This window comes from Triplophysa rosa, linkage group LG25 (assembly GCF_024868665.1).
Source record: "Triplophysa rosa linkage group LG25, Trosa_1v2, whole genome shotgun sequence".
Lineage (NCBI taxonomy): Eukaryota > Metazoa > Chordata > Actinopteri > Cypriniformes > Nemacheilidae > Triplophysa > Triplophysa rosa.
In genome coordinates, this window is record NC_079914.1 from 8,480,604 (window position 1) to 8,500,612 (window position 20,009).

Sequence of the window (20,009 nt, forward strand, 5' to 3'; positions counted from 1 at the left end):
GAAGTTGTTTTTTATCAGTGAGGAAAAGCTACGGGCAAATTGTAACCGTTTTGAGGAAGTTGGTTTACAAGAATAACACTAAGCTTCCCAGAGGCTTCCGAATAAGAGAACGTGAGGAAATACGAGAGAAAGTTGTGCGAGAGAGAGTGACTGAAACAAAGAGAGCGATACAGCGTGTGCGTGTGGGCATAAATGAGAGAATTACACCAATCACGCTGTCTGAACGCAATGTGGCATGTGTGAGTCTCATAATGTGTAGCCGTGGGACTACACATGTGTGTCTGCGTGTGCCGGTCTCATCTCACCTCCTGTGACAGGAATGGAATGAGCTGGGCGCAAATCACGTTCAACCGTTTGGCGATCTCCGTCTGTAGACACATGAAGGGAGAATGAGGGATACGAATGAAAAAGCAAGCAGGAAATGTATAAATGAGTTTTTCTTTTCAGTATTTTTGTATGTAATGAAACACAATACTTATATACTAAAACTAAAGTATGCGATATTACAACTACTCTTAGTAGAGATGCACCGATACTACATTTCTCCACCCATACCGATAGCCGATTTTTCAGTGTGACATCTGCAGATACAGATTCTGAATATTAAACGAATATTTCTTAACTTTCGGAATGTTTTTAATTCATATAATGACTGTTAATACGGAAAATCAAACTGGTGATTCTTAACAAATTCATTGCATTTTCCTGTCCTCTTTTGCTAGACAGGATATATCAGCCCTAATCATCGACTGATGGCTTATGTATGAAAAATCGCTTGTATCAACCGATACTGGTTATTGGCCGATATATCGGTGCATCTCTAACTCTTACTCAACCAGACTTTTAACCATCACCAAAGCCATCACCCACTGACTTCCATTGTATGGTCACAAAACCACCGAGACATTTCTCAAAATATCTCTTTTTGTGTTCCACAGAAGAAAGAGTCATATACAGATTTTGAACGACATGAGGGTGAATAAATGACAGAATTTTATTTGTGGGTGAACTATCCTTTTAAAACTAACTCTTGGAAGCCAGCCAATCAGATTGCTGCAGGCGTTTCTGTCAGCATTTCTTTGTGCAGTATGCATCTGCGCACATGCTGACTAAAGCCGGGACTACACTTACATATTTATAGTGATTTTGAAATTCCGAATTTTTATAGTGATTTTAAATACAATTCTGAAATTTGAAGATCCAAACAAGATGCACAAGTGTAACCTGCTACCTCCACACACACCCACACAAACAAAACTAGTAAATATTTCATTCCTCCACATCTGGCTCATGCTAATTGTTGCGCAGTGAGGAAAGGGAGTGCCTAAAATATTCATGCCCGGCATCTGCTGCCTCGCACCAGCCGAGAGGAGCGCCGCCTCCCTCTGCGAGCTCCCTTTCTGGAGGTCAGTGGTCTTGCTCCATTGAGCTCATCTGCAGTCTTAGGAGGCGGTGGGTTGCCGACCACAAGCAATCTATTTCTGGACCATTGCAATCATTTACCAGCTACCCAAACAAGAGCTCCCCCAGCTAATGGTATGCACGCATACATCCCCGTGTTGTTTATTTTGCCGGCAGGTAGAATAACGGAGTAATGCCAGCACGCATAGTCGTATGCCACAAAATGTCCCTTAAGTGAATTACTGCCTGTGTGAACACCCCCCAACCCTCCAGAGAAGAAGAATTGCCCCCCTTCTCATTCCCACCCCTGTCCCCCCCCATATACATCCATCACAGTCCTCCCCAGGGAAGCACAATGATTTCTTGTTAGAGAACGGCAACTACAAAATGACATCTTCAGAGGAGAGAGTGGGGGAGGCTGGGAAAACGGGAGGGTGAGAAGGAGAGAGCACGAGAGAAAGAAAACGAGAGAGAGAGAGGATAGAAGAAAGGCACAGTTAAGAAAATTACAGAGTGATGGGAGATGCAGAAGGGGGGGGGGGGCGTACATTAGGAGACGAGAATTCGTGGAGCATCGCAAAAAAGAAGTGCAATTGAAACGTAGGGAGAGAACAGACGCTCGGAGAGCGCTGACCTAATTTAGACTGACCTGACATCTGCACAAGAGAGAGAGAGAGAGAGAGAGGGGGGAGAGGAGAGAGAAAACAGAGAGAAATGCAGATGCAGTGGCAGACACAATTTATGAGGACGGAGAGCGAGAAAGTCATAGCCAGCCACTTTTAGACAACTGTGTGTGTGTGTGTGTGCGCGTGTGCATGTGTGTGTGTGTGCGTGTGTGTGTGCATGTGTGCATAAGAGAGAGAGTGAGGTGGACGAGGGTGCCGCAGACCCAATATTTGTTGATCTAATTAGTTTGTTTGCGGATTAATTTTAAAACAAGTGCCACGGGCCAGACCCTAGAGGATTTTGACGAAACTGTCTAAAAACTCGTCGCAGATCTCTAATTGAATTGAGTAATTGAATTTCAATGATGAGCTCCACAAACCTCTACCCAAGATAAGATAAAAACCAATAAACAAACTCACAACCGCAATCAGAACGGATTATTTAAGCTTTTAGGATCGTGTCTAAATCAGACATGAAATAACATTTCCATAAACAAGTATAGGCCGATCCACATTGAAAATATTGTGTGACAACACAAAGAACGGTGGAGCGGAGCTTGAGATATTCATCAGGAATTGAATGATAAAAACTGGTCATTATAACAGATGGTTGTTAAAGAAAAAGATGGGGGAGGTCAGCTGACAAGAAAATGTGTTAGAAAGTAAAACAGTTGTCACATTTTAATATGGTGTAATTCCTGTATGGTGTAAAAACAGCCATCTTACCTGTTTGTGCATTTCTATGTTGAGGCCGTAGGACATTTCGTAGTACTGAAAAATAAAAAGAGATCATTAAACGTATGCTTATATAGCGGTAAATGCAGTAATGGTTAAACTCAGAAATCATTTCGAAGTCACAAAACACATCAGAGAAAGGGCTGATTTTGCCTCAAGTCTCTCTATAGGTCATTTTATATGGACTTGCTAAATAACCTTTTTTATTTTACATTAAACTTGCAGATTGCAGCTTTAACAATGACACAATGGCATCATTGACATCAACATGGCATTGCTGTTTGTACGTGTAGTGCCTAAAATATTCTCTGTGTGGGCTAGATGGCACAGTCTGTTCCTCACACAAACCTTGAATCTGTCTAAAATATAGCCCTGGAGTCGCTTGGACCACTTTGTCAAAGTTGGACAGCTGTTTACAAACTGTTGTTGTATAGAAACAGCTGCATAATATTTTTTTAACAAGATTGTGCTGCATGTAAAAATAACAGCATAAGAGGTTTCTAAACCGCATCATTTGTAGATGAGCTGTCCCTTTAACCCAGTTTGATCGGAAGGATGCTAAAAATTAAGATTTCATTTGAAAGTAAAATAATCAAGTAAAAGGAAAGAGGAAGGCAGATAAAGGGGCAAAAGAGAAAGAAAGAGACAGAGGGATAGAAAGACCCTGGCAATAAAAGAAGCCATCCTGACAGCTGCCTGTTGTATTCACCAGCTCTGCCAAGAGCCCGCGGCGTTGCTAGGCGACTCCCACACTAAAAAAATGATGAGCCAAGAAGAAGAAAAAAGAGAGAGGGAAAACGGCCAGAGAAAAAGGGTTAAGCCGTCTGCCAAGAGCAAATGGCATGCCATGCACACATAGCTGCCATATCTGTGGGCACTAGGGCACATGGCACAGACTCATCCGTGATGGGCGAATCGTTTGAATAACTTCTGATTGAGGAAGATGTTTGATGTTTGCAGCATCCGATGCAAAAAAAAGTTGGTGTGTGTTTGTCTTACCATGACATAATGTCTCTGTATTTCGGTCTTCTCCGTGGCCAGCTTTTCACACTCCAACTTCAGACTGTGAGCGAGAGAGAAAAAGAGAGAGATGTTTTGGACTGCTGGAAAGAGATTTTGTTGGATCACTTCGATTCAACTCAGACATATCAGCTGTATCAGGTTTTATTTGTGTCAAGCCAGTTTGCAAAAACGATTTCTCAGCGGAATGGTTCATATCATTTGTGGTGAACGACTCAAACGATTGTTTGACAATTTTATTAGAACAAGACTCTTTAATTACTTTCTATTTTCTGGAGAGCAAATTATTCCGATGAAAACTCAAGGTGCCTATAGAGGTTTAGGAGTAACTAGATCCTGGCGCTTTACTTTTGTCTTACAAATATTATGAATAACATGAATTAAAATGCACCCTGGAGCAAACTTTATTCGATTATGTCCAGGACTAAGAACTCACAACTGGATGAATCAAATATAAGGGTGATTCGCACAAAATCTTGGTTTGAAGATGTCAAACATGATTTTATTAAAAACACCCGCATTCATAAAAAGAGGTAAAGTATTAAAAGCATTCATATAAAAAAACTTTTACTGACATTTTAACATATTTGAATTGTCTTTTACAAAAAAATGGGCCTTAAAAATTCTCACTACTGTAACCATACCGTAATTCCAGAGCATGTTTTGCTAAAAATGCGAAGCCATGATGCCTAAGCAAGTATTTATTAATCCTACGTAATAAGAATTAATAAGAATTATATTTTAAAAGAAGATATATTTTTAATGTGGAAAGCTACCTGTATCGGTAATGAGAATGAAAAAGCTTTTAACTAGAAAAATATAAAGTAATCTGTTAACTTGTTAGCCATTTGAAAGGTACTGGCGAATGTGCTTCTTCACATAAAATGAAACTTAATAATATCTTTGTGTGTATGTAAACAGTCCTTTAAAAATATTACGTAGGATGAGAATATCAGTCAAAGACACTTATTTTTCCACTATTTCTTCTTTTTTTTTTTAAACGTGAATATTCTATCAATGTTGTTTGTTATGCGACAACATCTAGAAGAACATCCAATTTTTTCTCAAAATGATTTAATTTTACTTTGTTACAACATTATGCACTCGGCAATGAGAATTTCAGAAGAAAATGATATCAATTACATAATTGTGTTCTCTACCTTGCACAAAGCAATGAATTAAGTTTATTATGAGCATTTTTTGTGTTACAGAATTGTATGTTTTATAATTATAATCTTTACATCCATGATGTTTCGGTGGTTACGTAAGAATGACCCATTAAATAGTTACATGCATGCAGGACCCTCTGTTTACCACTATAGCATAAAACAAGAGCAAAAACTTTTTTCGGTTTCATTTATGTTTTGTTTTTCTGATTTTATGTATCGCAGAAGACGCCAAGTCATCATGCTGACAGACACAACTATATCAGCTTGATCTTGTCTTTTCAGTCTCCAGAGATCTGGCTGATGCTCAAAAAGTTATCTTCGCCCACAACATAACACAAAGCCAGACATATACAGACGCTAGAAATGCTAGGTATAAATATACATATCCTTCTCTATATATAAAGATGAAACAGACAAGCTTATATTGAAAGACAAGTCACAGATCCCACAAGCCAAGGCTGTATCCACTAGCACTAAGATCAGCTCTATATAGTTCAAACACATTCTCTCTTTCATCTTCTGGCTGTATTTCAACACTTCAGACACACTGACTTGTTTGCAGGCATCAGATTTATGCGAGCACTCGGGAGGGCCTGGGAAAATTAGAATATGATTAATATCGCAACATTACTGCGCCGCAACAGGTAATAACGGCACATCCGCTCTCCTTCACTGACTGCGCACAGCCGTCGATAATTGACTCATTTATCACCGCGAGGGAGGAAGAGCACAGAAGGGCAGGAAAAAAGATGATGGGCGTGGGGGGGGTTGAGGTAAGTGAGAGAGGGAGCCAGGGAGGATTAAATTCATTCCCCCAGCAGAATTTATTACGCTGGAATTGCCTCACTGCAAAAGTCACCCCACCATAGCAAGGTTTCCGAGAACTGACAAATCTATCGGTGCGCTTTTCGCCGAGTCTGTCGGCGCTTATTTATTTCCCCTCCCGCCCGAGCGGGTTGGCCTCAATTATGCGATGCGGCGAAGACATTGCTCCCTTGTGCAAAATCCTAAAGAAATTTGGAGAAAACAGCAAGACGGCTCCACTGATTGTCAGGTTCGTCGGATGAAGATGCTGGAGCAGTTTTCTGGCTTACATTTACATAGTTAACGCGTTTAAATGCAATCATTTATATTCTGCAGTCTCCTGTGCGAAAGGTCGCGTGGAGTTCAGTATGCCGTGAGGCTGGAGTGGATATATAGAAGTAAATCAAAGCTAATGGGGAATTAAGCTTTAAAAGGTCAGATCTGTTAAACGCAAGCACACCACCGTTGACATGCAATAAACAGCCGTGACTGGACATTACAACAGTTTTTGTCTTAACCATAGTTACCTGTCACCAAGAAATGACACACAGTCACAAAGCATCTTACGTTCATTTGTTTTCAACATAATTGTTTCTTATATTTGGTGTTAGGAATTTGGAACAAATTTAAAATCCAAAGTATTAAACCAGCACTATGGACATGAACAGCACCTCAAATTGTGTGGCTTGCAGAGGAGAGGTATGCTAATACTCTTCTTCGTCACTGGATTTTACATTTCATCTGGCAGATAAAACGTGTTAAAAATCCAATAGACTTACATTGAAAGAGAGACTGGAAATATGAACACAAATATTATTTACATTTATTACAGTAAAATTACAGGGCTGTGCGATAAGAAAAATGTGATAAATTTAGGGCTGCAACTAACGATTATTTTGCTAATCGATTAGTTGGACGATTATTTTCGATTGATCGGTTAATCGGATAAAATGTAATTACATCTTTTGCTTATAATAAGTAAATCAGATATGGGAACAGTATACACAACTGAACTCATTAGCCTTCTCCCAAAATGTTGTGAATGTCTCCATAATTAATACACCTGGTGATTTGTTTCAGGTGTGTCATATTAGAAGCAACTGACAATAGTCTCTCCCAAACGTGGGAGCGAGGGGAGGGTTGGCCAAGGAAATCTTTTTTTTGTGCCATGAAAAGTGAGATATTTGTCATTCAAATGTAGTGAAGTACAGTAAAAAGTAAACAGAAAAAGTTATACTTAAGTACAAATACTCAAAAAGTGTACATAAGTACAGTTCTCAAGTAAATGTACTTCGTTACCCACCTCTGAACTAAATAAACCACCAAATCAGGGTATTTAGCCTATTATGTACTTTGCAAAGTGCAAACGCCACAAATTGGGTTTTACTAATATAATCTTTAATTTTGTCATTTAAAACACCTCTCCCCTTTAAACTTTAAAACTGCGCAGCTTGAAGAGATGCATGCAAAACTCGTCTGACTTTAAAACTGCGCACCTCGCGCTGCACGGAGAGACGCATGCACCGAGAGACACGTCTGACTTTAAAACTGCACAACTTGTGCCGCACGGAGAGACGCATCCACGAAAAGACACGTGTGACTTTTAAACTGCGCATCACGTGCAGCACGGAGAGACACGTGTGACTTTTAAACTGTGCATCTCGCGCTGCACGGAGAGACAAGTGTGACTTTAAAACTGCGCAGCTCGCACAGCACGGAGAGACACGTGTGACTTTAAAACTGCGCATCTCGCGCTGCATGAAGAGACACTGTAGCTTGCTGTAGCTTTATCATTACTTTGTGCATGTAGATTTATATTGTATTGCAAGTATTTCAATGTACATCAATGTAATGACAAATAAACTTTGAACTTGAAACTAGCTTACATTTGAACATTCACTGTAAATAATAAAATATATTTATTTTACAAACGTTTGTTCACCACAAACCATTACAATATGCGAAAATGCAATATTTCAATAACGTCTATACATCTTGCAGCCCTACCGGCAAACTTACAAAAATGCTTTATTGTGGTAAAGCAAATGATATTGAATTCCTAATGCGGTGGTACATAAAGATTACTAATAGTAATACGCTATATTTTCTATACCAAGTAATCAATATTTGTTTTTGTGTAGTTACTGTTGTATTGTGGTGAAAACAATGGCTACCATAGTATTTCTTGACACCATAAATGTTATTTGAATGTATCTTTGTGTAACTAGTTTCTTAATGTTTCATAGTATTTGTATGGCCACATAACATGTTAGTTGGCACATCAAAAAAATAGCTAAAAATGTGAAGGTGGTGGGAAGGAATAAGTCTTTCTCTGACAGAACAGAGGACCATCATCCAAAGAACATGCAAGAAATCAGCGGGCCGTCTGCTGCACGACAGTAACGTCAGCGAAGCACCATCACTTCAATATGTACACACACACTAACTGCACTTTTAATCATCTCACACAACACCGAGTGAATTGGTAACGACGTCTCAAAGTGAAGCGCCTGAATGAAAAACTTGACCGAAAAAGCAAATATTCTGTCTGACGCCGAGGAGCATCAGTCCAATTAGAGGAAGTGAAGACACTTCCTCACAGATCTCGTCTTCATTTGCCATGTCTGCGCCTCATTAGTAAAAGCCCTTGTGTCTTCTGTGTTCTCTCAGTGCCTTTTCATCTCTCTGCTTAAAGCACGCACGCACACACGCAGTTATTACTTAGTGAAATAGTCCAGTTCAGAGCTAAATTAAACCCCATTACTGCCTGTGAAAGGATTGATGAAGATTTTGCCTTTCACAGCAAATTTGCATTTGTGGCATGTGTTCAGAATGAAAATGCAAGCATACTGCTTACTGCGCAGTACACGCTGTATTATATTTTGAAAAATAATGCGTAAGCAATATGCAATGATTAGCATGGTCACATGACCGAAAAAAAATTGGTCCTGCTGTGTGTAATATTAAGCAGGATCTATTGAAAGAAATGCAATATAATTTACATAACTATGTCTTCAGAAGTGTATACATAACCTTTACAAAATGAAGCGTTATGTTTTTATTACCTTAGAATGAGCTATTTCTATGTACTTACACCGCAGGTCCCCTAACATGGAGTTCACCATGTTGTTTCTACAGTAGCCCTAAAGAGACAAACTGATCTAATACGTTATCTCTTTCGGCAAAGAAACGAAAACGGGACGAAATCTTTGTTCTGTGTCAGACACCGTGGTGCTCCGAAAGGGAGGGTGGAGGGGTGGGGTGAGCAGGTGGTTGCAATTTACAACTTCGCTAGATGCCGCTAAAATCTCAACATTGCTCCTTTAAAGTACCTGTCAGTACAATTGCTCTGGAACCTGATGTTCCAAATATGGTAAGAGGCGTTACATTTCCGTCACACGCTTGCAGTATTCGACCAATCACTACGCACTGGTTAACTGGCCAATCATAGCACACCTCGCTTTTCAGAGCCATGAGCTTTGTAAAAAAAATTGCGCGTTTCAGAGAGGCGGGACAAACAAACATGCACGGTATGTGAAAATACAGCGGGTTTTTTCCGTGTATACACTTTGCATTACATCTAAAACAAACGATAATATTCGTTTTAGCCGTGTCATATGACCCCTTTTATAATATTTAGATGTGTCGTCTAAGCAACAACAGTCCCTTCTTTCACATTTTCGTAGGGGTGGGAATCGCAGGGTACCTCCCGATACGCGATACAGGGCTCACGATACCGATAATATCACAATGCGCCAATTCTGCGATAATCGATATATCGCTTGGCAATTCTATAACAATACATCACGACATCTGTAAATGAAGGGAAAAAAGGATCTAGATGAGCATTTTTAGTGTGTTTAGCGACTCTCTGTCTTTAGGTTTGTTTATTCTTGCGCTTGTATTTGGACTGTGAATCTCTGGGGACTCCACACGCGTCTCCCAAAACGGGGGGTTGCGTCACGTCACGTCACGTCAAAGCGCTCACGCTATTAGCATCATCGTGCATTTCAACGCAAGTTTCGCAAGTTGAACTTTATAAAAACTATTAAAGCTTTACAAAACAATCTGACTTCTGAAATACGTGAGAATGAGCTTGTTTAATATGCACGCGCACATACCTGCACCCCTGCACGAGCACTGCAGATGAGAGAGAAAGCGCCGGACTGGAGCGAATCACGAAACTACAGACTAAAGAAGGTCAAAAGAGTATTCCCAACTTGCAGAGCGCCGAGTTAACCACGCCTACTTATTTACATTCACTACGAAATCCAAAGTGCTCCCAAACGTTTGATTTAAAAGACGCTGACGCATCTCTAATTTGTTGTTGGTCCGCCATTATGCTCGTATTTCTTCTCCGCTGTGAATTACAATTTCCGTTCATCTGACCATCCGTAATCTGGGAGCGTCACCACAAGAAATATGTGGGTACTGCCGTTTTGATAAGCACAGTGTAGGTATGAATTTAGATCTTTTGTATTTGAAAAAAATCGATACTTTGTGCCAGAGTATCGATAACGTCTCGCGGGCTGAAATGTCGCGATAAATCGCCATATCGATTTTTTCCCCCACCCCTACATTTTAGTACATATTATATATATATATAAGTACTTGCATACAAACCAAAATGTACACACTTTTGTGTAACAAAAACAGAACATTCTTCCAGGACATAGTATAAGTAGGCAAACTATGACATACCTACAGTAACCAAAAATATTATATATTTCTAAATCACACACATACGGCAACATTCCCGACAAAAACTCCTGTCGGACACACAACCACATTAAAGTGCAATTACAATCCAAACCACCTACCACAAACACATACACTCGACAGGGGAATGCCGGGCCACACACATACAGAGACATGTATCCACCAAAGTAGGCATAAGCCACTAACCCCAGACTTCATCGTAAAGATGCCTAAAATCCACTAAAAAGTCTGCTACGTGTAGGCGAAAAGAAGGTATAATGGCTACTGGTACAGTTGTTTGTGTGCGGGTGGCTGCCTGTGGGTTGGTTGTCTGAGCCACTGAAAAGCCAGAGGACATTTGCAATGTATGTTAGCTTGTGTGGAACGGTTTGGAAAGGGCTGGGCAAAGCAAGATCTACTGTAATGAAAACCTCGGGTCTAAAGACCTTCTATGTGCTGATTAGGGGCTTTACACAGAAAACCCCAAGCACACGTTGGCAAACACACACAGGATATGCTTAAAACATGGGTGCAGCGAGCGAATCGGCATGCTAACGCCATATGAGCCATTTTCTTTGTTATACAGTTCCAGCACGGTTCGTATTTCCTGCTGGACCTTGCGCTGTAACTTGACCTCGGCCTAAGTGTGTTTCTCACATAGCCCGAGAGCCGCCCACACCCAAAAACACCTCTCCCCAGCTCATCTTGCCAAATCTCTTTCCCATCCTTTAATCCAACACCAATCAGCCTCCAGACACAAATTACCAGAACTAAAATTTAAATCTAAGCCACACCACGTATTGCAAAGAGCTGTCTGTGCCTGTCTGATGCACCCTGTGTGTGGCTGCCGTCTTCTACCCAGAGCGTAACCGGCGCTGTGGCAGGAGCGTGTTTGTGAGAAATGTCTTATCTCAAGGACCACAAGAAGGCCAATTGTAATCTGGTTCTCTGACCTAAAGTTTGATATCTCAAATCTCCTTTGCTTTGTGCAGGGCCACACAAAGCGGCATTGAGGGACAAATCACAATGCTTGCGAAACATAACAGCCAAGCTGTAAAAATCATTTATTGCACTAACAAACCTTGAGAGTCCAATTTTAATGCTGCCTTTATCATTTCAGAGTGATCGTATTTATGATGCAACTGTGCATATATTGATGCCGGTGGGACACTGGGTTTACCTGGAGCCCAGATATTCCAAGTTCGGCACATCAATTAAAAATTTATGCGGAAGCTAAGTAGTATTGATCATAAGTTGTACGACTTGTATACTGTTGATACAGTGATAACCGTTGCCAGAAAAATACATTTATCTGGCCAGTTTTTTAAATTTGCAGGCCTATACATCCAAAGTACAATTCCCATCATACACGGATAAAGCATCAATTACACAACTTCCCTTGCTTCTTTCTGCTGCTCAGAACACTGAAGAAGCTTCCCGTGTGTCAGGAAAGTGAATATGAAATTGTCTAAAATTATGTTTAATTCAGACTAAAAATCACTGAAAGGCCAATTTTAAATACCCAAGTACAAACCTCCCAGGTTGACATTGAAACAGTCACTGCATTATTCTAAACCAAATCATGATTGGATTACACATTGCCTCAGGAATTGCACATTAATCTTAACACATCTAGTGCAAAGTTTGAATTTATGTTTAGTTTTAAAGGGGAGGTTTCATGAAAATACGACTTTTCTGTGTTTAGGTGCTATAATCGGTTCCCCGGTTCATCTACTAACCCCGAAAACGTGAAAAAGTACAACACAGGTTTGTTACTGCTTTCTCTGAAAGCATGTGAAAAAATCAGAGCTTCAGATTACGCTCCCTGCATATCTTCCTTTCTGCGTTACTTCCGCTAGCACTCCAGTTCATAAGGTGGCGGTAATGACTCAAGAAGAAGTAAAACTCAAGAAGAAGTTACTTCCGCTAGCGCCTCAGAATGGAGTTTACCAAGTCCCTTGCACATCTGCCACAAATACGGCTAGATGATGTACAACGTTGTGACAAGCAGAGCGGGACAAGAGAGATGCGAGACCGGTGCAACACACTCCGGCCTCGGCCAGTTCCCTCACGGCCCTCGTACCGCTTTGCTTGTCACAAATGTCTTGCAGACAAATTTTCGCTAACGACAAGATCAAATCTAGAGAAAGGATACAAATTCATCGTTGAACAGTATCTGTTTGATTATGAAGGTAAGTGTTTTGTTTTCTTTTTGTGTTAGCGAAGGTGCTAGGATAAGTAGTTAGTTAATAAGTAGAATATGTGTTCTGTCAGTTTTTTTCCACTGTTGTTAAATTCCAGTGCGACGGCAAAACGGAAGTTCTTCTTCTTCGCAAGACAGATGTTATGATATACCGCTTTGCGAAAAGGCGGAAGTTAAGTAGCGTCATTGTGAAAAGGGCCTATAGCACAACCCCTTAATCTGCTCGTTTCCACCCACTGCGCAACATTTTGTTTTTCGCAGGTGACAGGACTGTATCGGTTCTAACGCCATGGCGAAAGTTCACGCCAAAAATGCAAACTGTTCTGTCGTTGCGTGCACAGACCAACACAGAACACTGTTCCCAGCCTCACAGGAGACGAGACAGCAATGGATTTATTTTGTTTTCAATGGAAATCCCCCACACTGAACGAGGCAAAGCTGCAAATTAAGATATTGTAAGTACTGGTATTTTTTAAGTAAGACCTCAGGGACCTGTGGCAACTTAAAAGTAGATAAAATGTCACTGTGACACATTTGTCCGTTCACTCATAGAAAGCAATGTGTGTAGCTTGTAAACACGCGACGGGATTGTCCTATGTAACGTTACTTTCACTTAGAGAAAACGCGATACGTTTGTCTCAAGTACCTTCACTTATACGTAGAAAGCAGTGTGTATGGTTTGTAAACATGCGACGGTTTGTCATGGTAACATGAGTTCCCGCCACCCTCCCGTTTTGTTATTTCACCCGTGACGCGATCACGGGTCTCACTCCCGAAAGCAGTCGTGATCGGACCAGCAGGGACCGGAGCGCCTTCGCAAATGGCCCCGGGGGAAACAGATGTGCTTATAGAAAACAATGTGCTTGGTGTTCAAAGACGAGACACGGTAGTTTCTCATTCGCTTTGTGACCCTTCTTTCTTGGGTAGGCTACTTTCACTTGTAGAAAGCAGTGTGTATGGTTTGTAAATATGCGATCGGTTTGTCATGTGTGTTTTCGGGTATAGAAAACGAGACGCGTTTGTTAGTCTGTTTGCTTGGTGTTTAAAGACGAGATCTTGTTTCTCGTTCACTTTATGTGACCATTCTTTCTTATTTTGTCATTGGAAGCAAAGGCTCACAGCCCTGGCTGCCTTCTCTGCTGAAAAGGGGGCGGAGACTAGCAGCTCATTTGCACTTAAAGAGACACACCAAAACAGCGTGTTTCTCCTCGTATGCAAAACTGGGCAACTAGAGCATGGTATAATAAAATATCTCTGGTGTATTTTGAGCTGAAACTTCACAGACACATTCTGTGGACCCCTATGATTTAGGATATTACATTTGTGTAAAAGTAGAAAAAAATCTCCCCTTTAATGGTAAAGACAGTGCATCCAAAACTGGCTCTTGTACCAATTTGATAACAAGTGTACAGGTACTTGACCCTCTGCATTAATCTTGATCTTAATGCACCAGCTAACCGCTTAAACCAAGAATGACTGAACAAATCCCAACATATTACTCCAAGGCTATTTGCATGATCTATTAAATGTATCTGGAAATGTACACATAACTGCATAGCTGTTGGTTTCAGGGAAAAATTTGAGCCATGACTCTACAGGCAGATGCATAAAACCAGTAGCCATCAGAAAGGATGTACCCTGTTTATGAAGAGGATTTTTGAGCTTATTTAACTGAACTCTGAAGGCTGGAACAGAAAAGACCTAACAATAGGAATGTGGGGACTGCGGATTTGCAGATTCTGGCGTGAGGAATCAAAGCTGGAGCCGTGTGAAGGCATGCCAGGAATAAGGAGGGGTGCGCGGGTGTGCTGAGGGGGCACGGACTACTGGAGTAGATGCCAGCACCTACCCAAAAAATACAAAAATCACATGAGGGTCATGCCTGGTCAGGCCACATTCCTGAGCCTCAGCATGCACATCAAACACAAACCCACTGAATCAAAGGTGCATGTTTATGCAAGTGCATATTTTGAAAAAGCAGTGGCCCTCTCATTACAAAACTGGAGCATGGCAATTCCAATGATTAGTACAAAAGATTTCACAGTATCTCTCTTCTGAAAAATTCAGCTAAAACTACCCAAATTTTCAAATAGTAACTAATTGGTAACCTACAAAAACAGCTACCAAGTCTCCATCACCTTAAAGGCGGGGTGTCCGATTTCCGAATTACGCTTGTTTAGACAAAGTCGGGGCGAGCACCAAAACAACCTTGTACAGTCCTGCTCACCATTATTGGCACCCTTGGTAAATATGAGCAAAGACGGCTGTAAAAATAAATCTCCATTGTTTCTCCTTTTAATCTTTTATTTAAAAAAATCTACAAAATTCCAACATTTCATTAAAGGAAAACAATTTGAAGTAGGGGGAATATCACATTGAGAAAAATATGTTTTTCTTCCATATATGTTGGCCACAATTATTGGCATCCTTGTATTTAATTCACCCCGCAACCTTAATTTATAAGAAAATCAGCTATGATTGTTTTCTTTTCAGTCTGATGAGGTTTGAGAATATATTGAGAGTCATCTCATAGTTGTGCATTGAGACAATATAGACACACATCCTGTTTCAAGCTGATTTTCAACATCTCCAGTCCATTAAAACTTCTTGATCATTGCCCTGATGTTGGAAATTACATTGTTTATTGTTTTAACTATTTCCTTAAAGCCATTTTGTATTTTGTGTAGCTCAACAGAACTATATTGCACATCAGAACTATATTCTTTGGTTTTATCCATTGTGATAAATGATTAAGGGGGGTTTGGCTTTGTGTTACTAATATTTATTCTCCTGTGCAACAAGTCATGACTGGACAACGTCATGTTTCTAGTCACCTTGGTGTGCTAAGAAAATGTAAATATCAATGGGAATATACTTGGGAGGTATTTTACTCATAAGAATTTCTAGGGGTACCAATAATTGTGGCCAGGGTGTATTAGAGAGAAAAAAAAATCTCTATGTGATATTCCCCCTACTTCAAATTGTTTTACTTTAATGAAATGTTGGAATATTGTATATTTTTTAAATAAAAGATCAAAAGGAGAAACAATGTAGATCTATTTTTACAGCCTTCTTTGCTCATATTTACCAAGGGTGCCAATAATGGTGAGCAGGACTGTAGCCAATCAGCAGCAGCAGTGCACAGGACGGACATTAGTCGAGCGCTGATGAAAGCGAAAGATGGGGGTAGGGGTGTGTCTGTTTTGGTGATTTGAACATCAACAACGGCTAAGAGAAATCGGACACCCTGCCTTTAATGTAGTATGACCTGGTTGTTCCAGCAGGGCTCTGACTGGGTTATAAACACATGACATTTTAACCCTTCTTCCTACAAATACATTACACCAGGAATTTCGCAAAGAGGTCCTCCCATGGGTCAACTGAATAACAATCTTAGAAAAAAAATCCCTATGGATAATATTGACATTGGACATCTTAAATCTCAGTGAGTGTATGCTTTGCCAAAAGTGTCGTACCTATGATACTGGGTCTGTAGGAACTGGAACTCCTCCTTTATACGGTCCAGGGTCTCGGGGTAGGTGAGTTTTAGAGGTTGGTTTGACCCTGATGCCGCAGCGGCCGCGGCTGCTGCTGCGGCCGAAGCTGATGACCCAGGGGGAGGTTGCAGAGGTGCCTGCAAAGAAAAGAAAGCAGGGTTAACGTCTGGGCATTTCTTTAAAGCACAAACCAAAAAATCTTTCAAAACTCACAAAGGTACACTTCAAACAAATTTCTGGTGACTGCAAAAGGCTGTCAGAGTCCTGATGCAAGAACCTGGGGCTGATAACAATTTCGACACTAGAAATGAACATGTGCACAAAATTGCCAAGTAAAGCATTCTGCAAAAATCAGACAATTCCAAGAACTGATGAAAATCATTTATTGCAAACATGATTTGAGCAGCACGTTGCACAGAGCAGCGTCTCACTGTGCAAGATAGAGAGTGCTATGCCTATAGCACAAACGAAGGACACTGATGAAAGACAAGCTTCTCAGAATGAGAGAGAAAGCAATGAAAGAATGAGAGAGGATGGGGGTTGGGGTAGTTCCATGACATAGGGCTTCCATTGTATAGGGATAAAACATTACAGACAGATGCATGTCTATATCACTATGGTTGTGGGTGTGCTAAAAACAAGAGGGTGGTTTAGGGTAAGGACCATCCTCACTGCTGGAATTAAGACATTTGTTTAAAAGTGCGCATGGATTAGAGGAGGGCACGAGAGAGGGGACCCCATTAGGGAAGCCAACAGAATCTTACCGGCTTCAGCAATTAGGAGCTTGGCCTCAGGGTAATGCAGACGGACAGGCAGACAATAGCCTACGCACCATACAGTAGGGCCTGTCGGTCCATCTATCTGTCTCCAAGCACCTCAGCTGACGAAGGTCCTCTTGCTCGCAACTGCACCTTGCAGGGGTTCTAGCACTTCTCATTAGAATCAGAAACGCCATAGAAAAGAAATGCTAAAAGCGATATGATTGATCAAATGTGAAACTGTATTGTATAAAGCCCCATTACTTCAATTAGCATGGAGCATTTGATTTTGGCAGTAGTTGCATTTACTGTTGGCCAAGTGTCTCCAGATGTAATGAGCGTGTGTGACCTGCATCAACATGGGAACAGCCTTGAACTCGACAAGTTATTGAGAAAATAGGTACATGGACAATTTATGCTTAAAGCTTGTCTTGGATGGATGGGGACAGATGTAGCTTGAAGTATCAACTGGGGTGGGGGTGTCAGTGGGCAAAAGGGGTCACCCTGTATAAAGGGGGGTTGGAGCGAACTACACTGGGGAAAGGAGCCCCTCGGACTACGCTCACAGGAGACACGATGCATTGTTAGTGTCTCTAACGAGCTCTTCTCTCCAGCCCTGCATTTCAATTTGCTGTCCAGATCCCCAGGCTCTCACAGTTCCATCCTAGCAGGGAGCACACACACCACAATTACTCCTCACAGGCCAAAGAAAAGGGTCTGGAGAACAATTGGAGGAAGGCCATTTGAAGAGGGGGCGGCGGGAGGAAGGGGGAATGACACTTGGCTCTATTCCCTTCATCCTCTTTATCTCCTCTCTCGCTACCCCACCCAGCCTCTCATTCTGATATTCAACTCTGTTTATTGAATTTTGCGTACAGGTGCAAAGACACTTCCGGAAGAAGGTAAAAAAGGGGAATGACAAAGAAAGCAGGCCTTTGCTAAAAGGGTAAGAGCAAAGAGCCGGTCACACTTGCTTCTCAAAAGGCTCAAATCATTTATTAATCAGACATTCTGGTTTTGAAAACTGCAGTGTCACCACCTCTTAGAGGCCATTATTGTGGCTCTTTATAGTGTCCAACTTCAATATGGCAGCCATTTTGATTCAATGCTCTTATAACCTGCTTCTCGGGTTAAATCACCTTGCAAATCCTCTGCACAGTAAAATCGCCAGTGTTAAAAAAGGTCAAATTAACACGCACAGTGTATATATAATCCACACTCTCAAAGTGTGGATTATATAAACACTGTGAGTGTTAATTTGACCTTTTTTAACACTGGCAATTTTGCTGTGTGTGCAGTTTTTTTGACAGTGGCCACAACAAAAAGACCACTTGACCTCGACAGTTTAGAAAGAAGATTTTAACCTGACACGGCTTTGTTAGAGCATCATCAGCATTGTGGGCGAGAGTGATCTGTATTTCAACAAACCACAGAACACCTGAGTCGATAAAACCAATTAAACCTCCCTGATTGTGCCAAGGTCATGGCTCAAACAGAAAGTCCTTTCGGACTTTAAATACAAAATAAGCCCTCACATGATACTTGTTAGGGAACAGCCTGGGTTAAAAGTAGGAGTCTTTTGGAAATTATAGCTTGAATAGTACTATAAAAAGACCAGTAGGCATACATCATAGGCATGTCCAAATTCAAAGTGTGAGTGTGCATGCAATGTTTTTATTTCTTTTTTCTCTAATTACATGTTTCATTACATCAAACAATAATGATCTCCCAAACCCTCCTCCCCACCCACTTACTAAGACAAGAAACAAGACAATGGTAAACACCACAGCCAATCATACACACAGAATTGCTGCTTTTAGGCCCGTTGGTTTGTCCAAACCACAGCTTTTCTACTTTGTCAGAGGTCAGGCCGAGACATACATGACTCCCACATGGCCTATATTTGAGAACTGCTACAAAGTCTGTGAAACGCTGTGGCCAGCCATGACGCCCAAATCCCTAAAGCTGTCAACACGGTGGCCTAACCTTTGATCAAGCTGTTACTCTTAACACACACATCACTTGAAAACAACTGACCAGACACTTGTGTTTCCACTCCCAGAAAATGGCTACAAAGCCTGATTTGGAATTCTCCAAACTTTCTTTGTCTTTGCCAAGATCATTATGCAGCAGTATAAAGGTCTTTTAAAGGGGCCATATGACACGGCTAAAACAAATATTATCGTTTGTTTTATATGTAATGCAATGTGTATAAACGATTTAAGGTTCAAAAATGCTGTATTTTCCACATACTTTGCATGTATGTATCTCCTCTTTGCCCCGCCTCTCTCAAATTCGCAGATTCAAAAAAATTGCTCTGAAAAGCAAGGTGTGCTATGATTGGCCAGTTAACCAGTGCATAGTGATTGGTCAAATACTGCAAGCGTGTGACGGAAATGTAACGCCTCTTACCATATTTGGAACATCAGGTTCCAAAGTAATTGTACCGACAGGTATGCCCACCTTACTTGCGTATACATTTGGGCGGTCTTAGTCAAATCATACCACGAACTGACGTAGATTTGTGGGGGTGTGTTTACACGAGGCGTTTCAGGCAGGTCTGGGTGAGCATTCGTTTTTAGATAAAAAGCTTCTTTTGTTCCTACACTTTAATTTTTGCACTTTTACGTGTCTAATACATTCATGGGCAACTTGTAACGCACCAAAGACAGAAAAACACGTATTTGTGCCATATGACCCCTTTAATGGTAACCACACCAATTGATGCCTTCGAGGACCTTTAAACTCACAGTTTATATTATGTTATAAAAAATGAAACACTAACAATAACATCCAGCTTTGGAAAGTGGGACTAAAATAAACACAATGGAATTTTCTGCATTGTGAATTATTGAAGAATAACCTGTTTTTAGGTGTACACATTATTCCAAGGAACCAATTGATGCCTTCTGCAACGATGTTAGAGTTCAGGCATTGTATATAAAAATATCCATCAACTACAGTGTCAACAACCGCCGACCATTTACATTTTAAAGAACCTCCCTGGGAATCTGACCTAGGCGGCCTTGTTTCATTGATTTCGTACTCTCCAGCAGCAT

General features: G+C 40.9%; 1 protein-coding gene across 7 annotated transcripts in view; it reads right to left on the minus strand.

Annotated features, from left to right (window-relative positions):
* The window catches only part of tle2a (TLE family member 2, transcriptional corepressor a), a 30,927-nt gene that overhangs the window by 8,183 nt on the left and 2,735 nt on the right, over window positions 1–20,009 (minus strand). For all 7 annotated transcript variants that reach the window (XM_057325673.1, XM_057325671.1, XM_057325669.1 and 4 more), the window contains exons 2-5: window positions 16,172–16,329; window positions 3,801–3,864; window positions 2,793–2,837; window positions 306–368 (exon numbers count right to left, since the gene is read on the minus strand). In XM_057325673.1, the coding sequence (XP_057181656.1) occupies window positions 306–368; window positions 2,793–2,837; window positions 3,801–3,864; window positions 16,172–16,329 (330 nt within the window). The remainder of the gene's footprint in view (window positions 1–305; window positions 369–2,792; window positions 2,838–3,800; window positions 3,865–16,171; window positions 16,330–20,009) is intronic.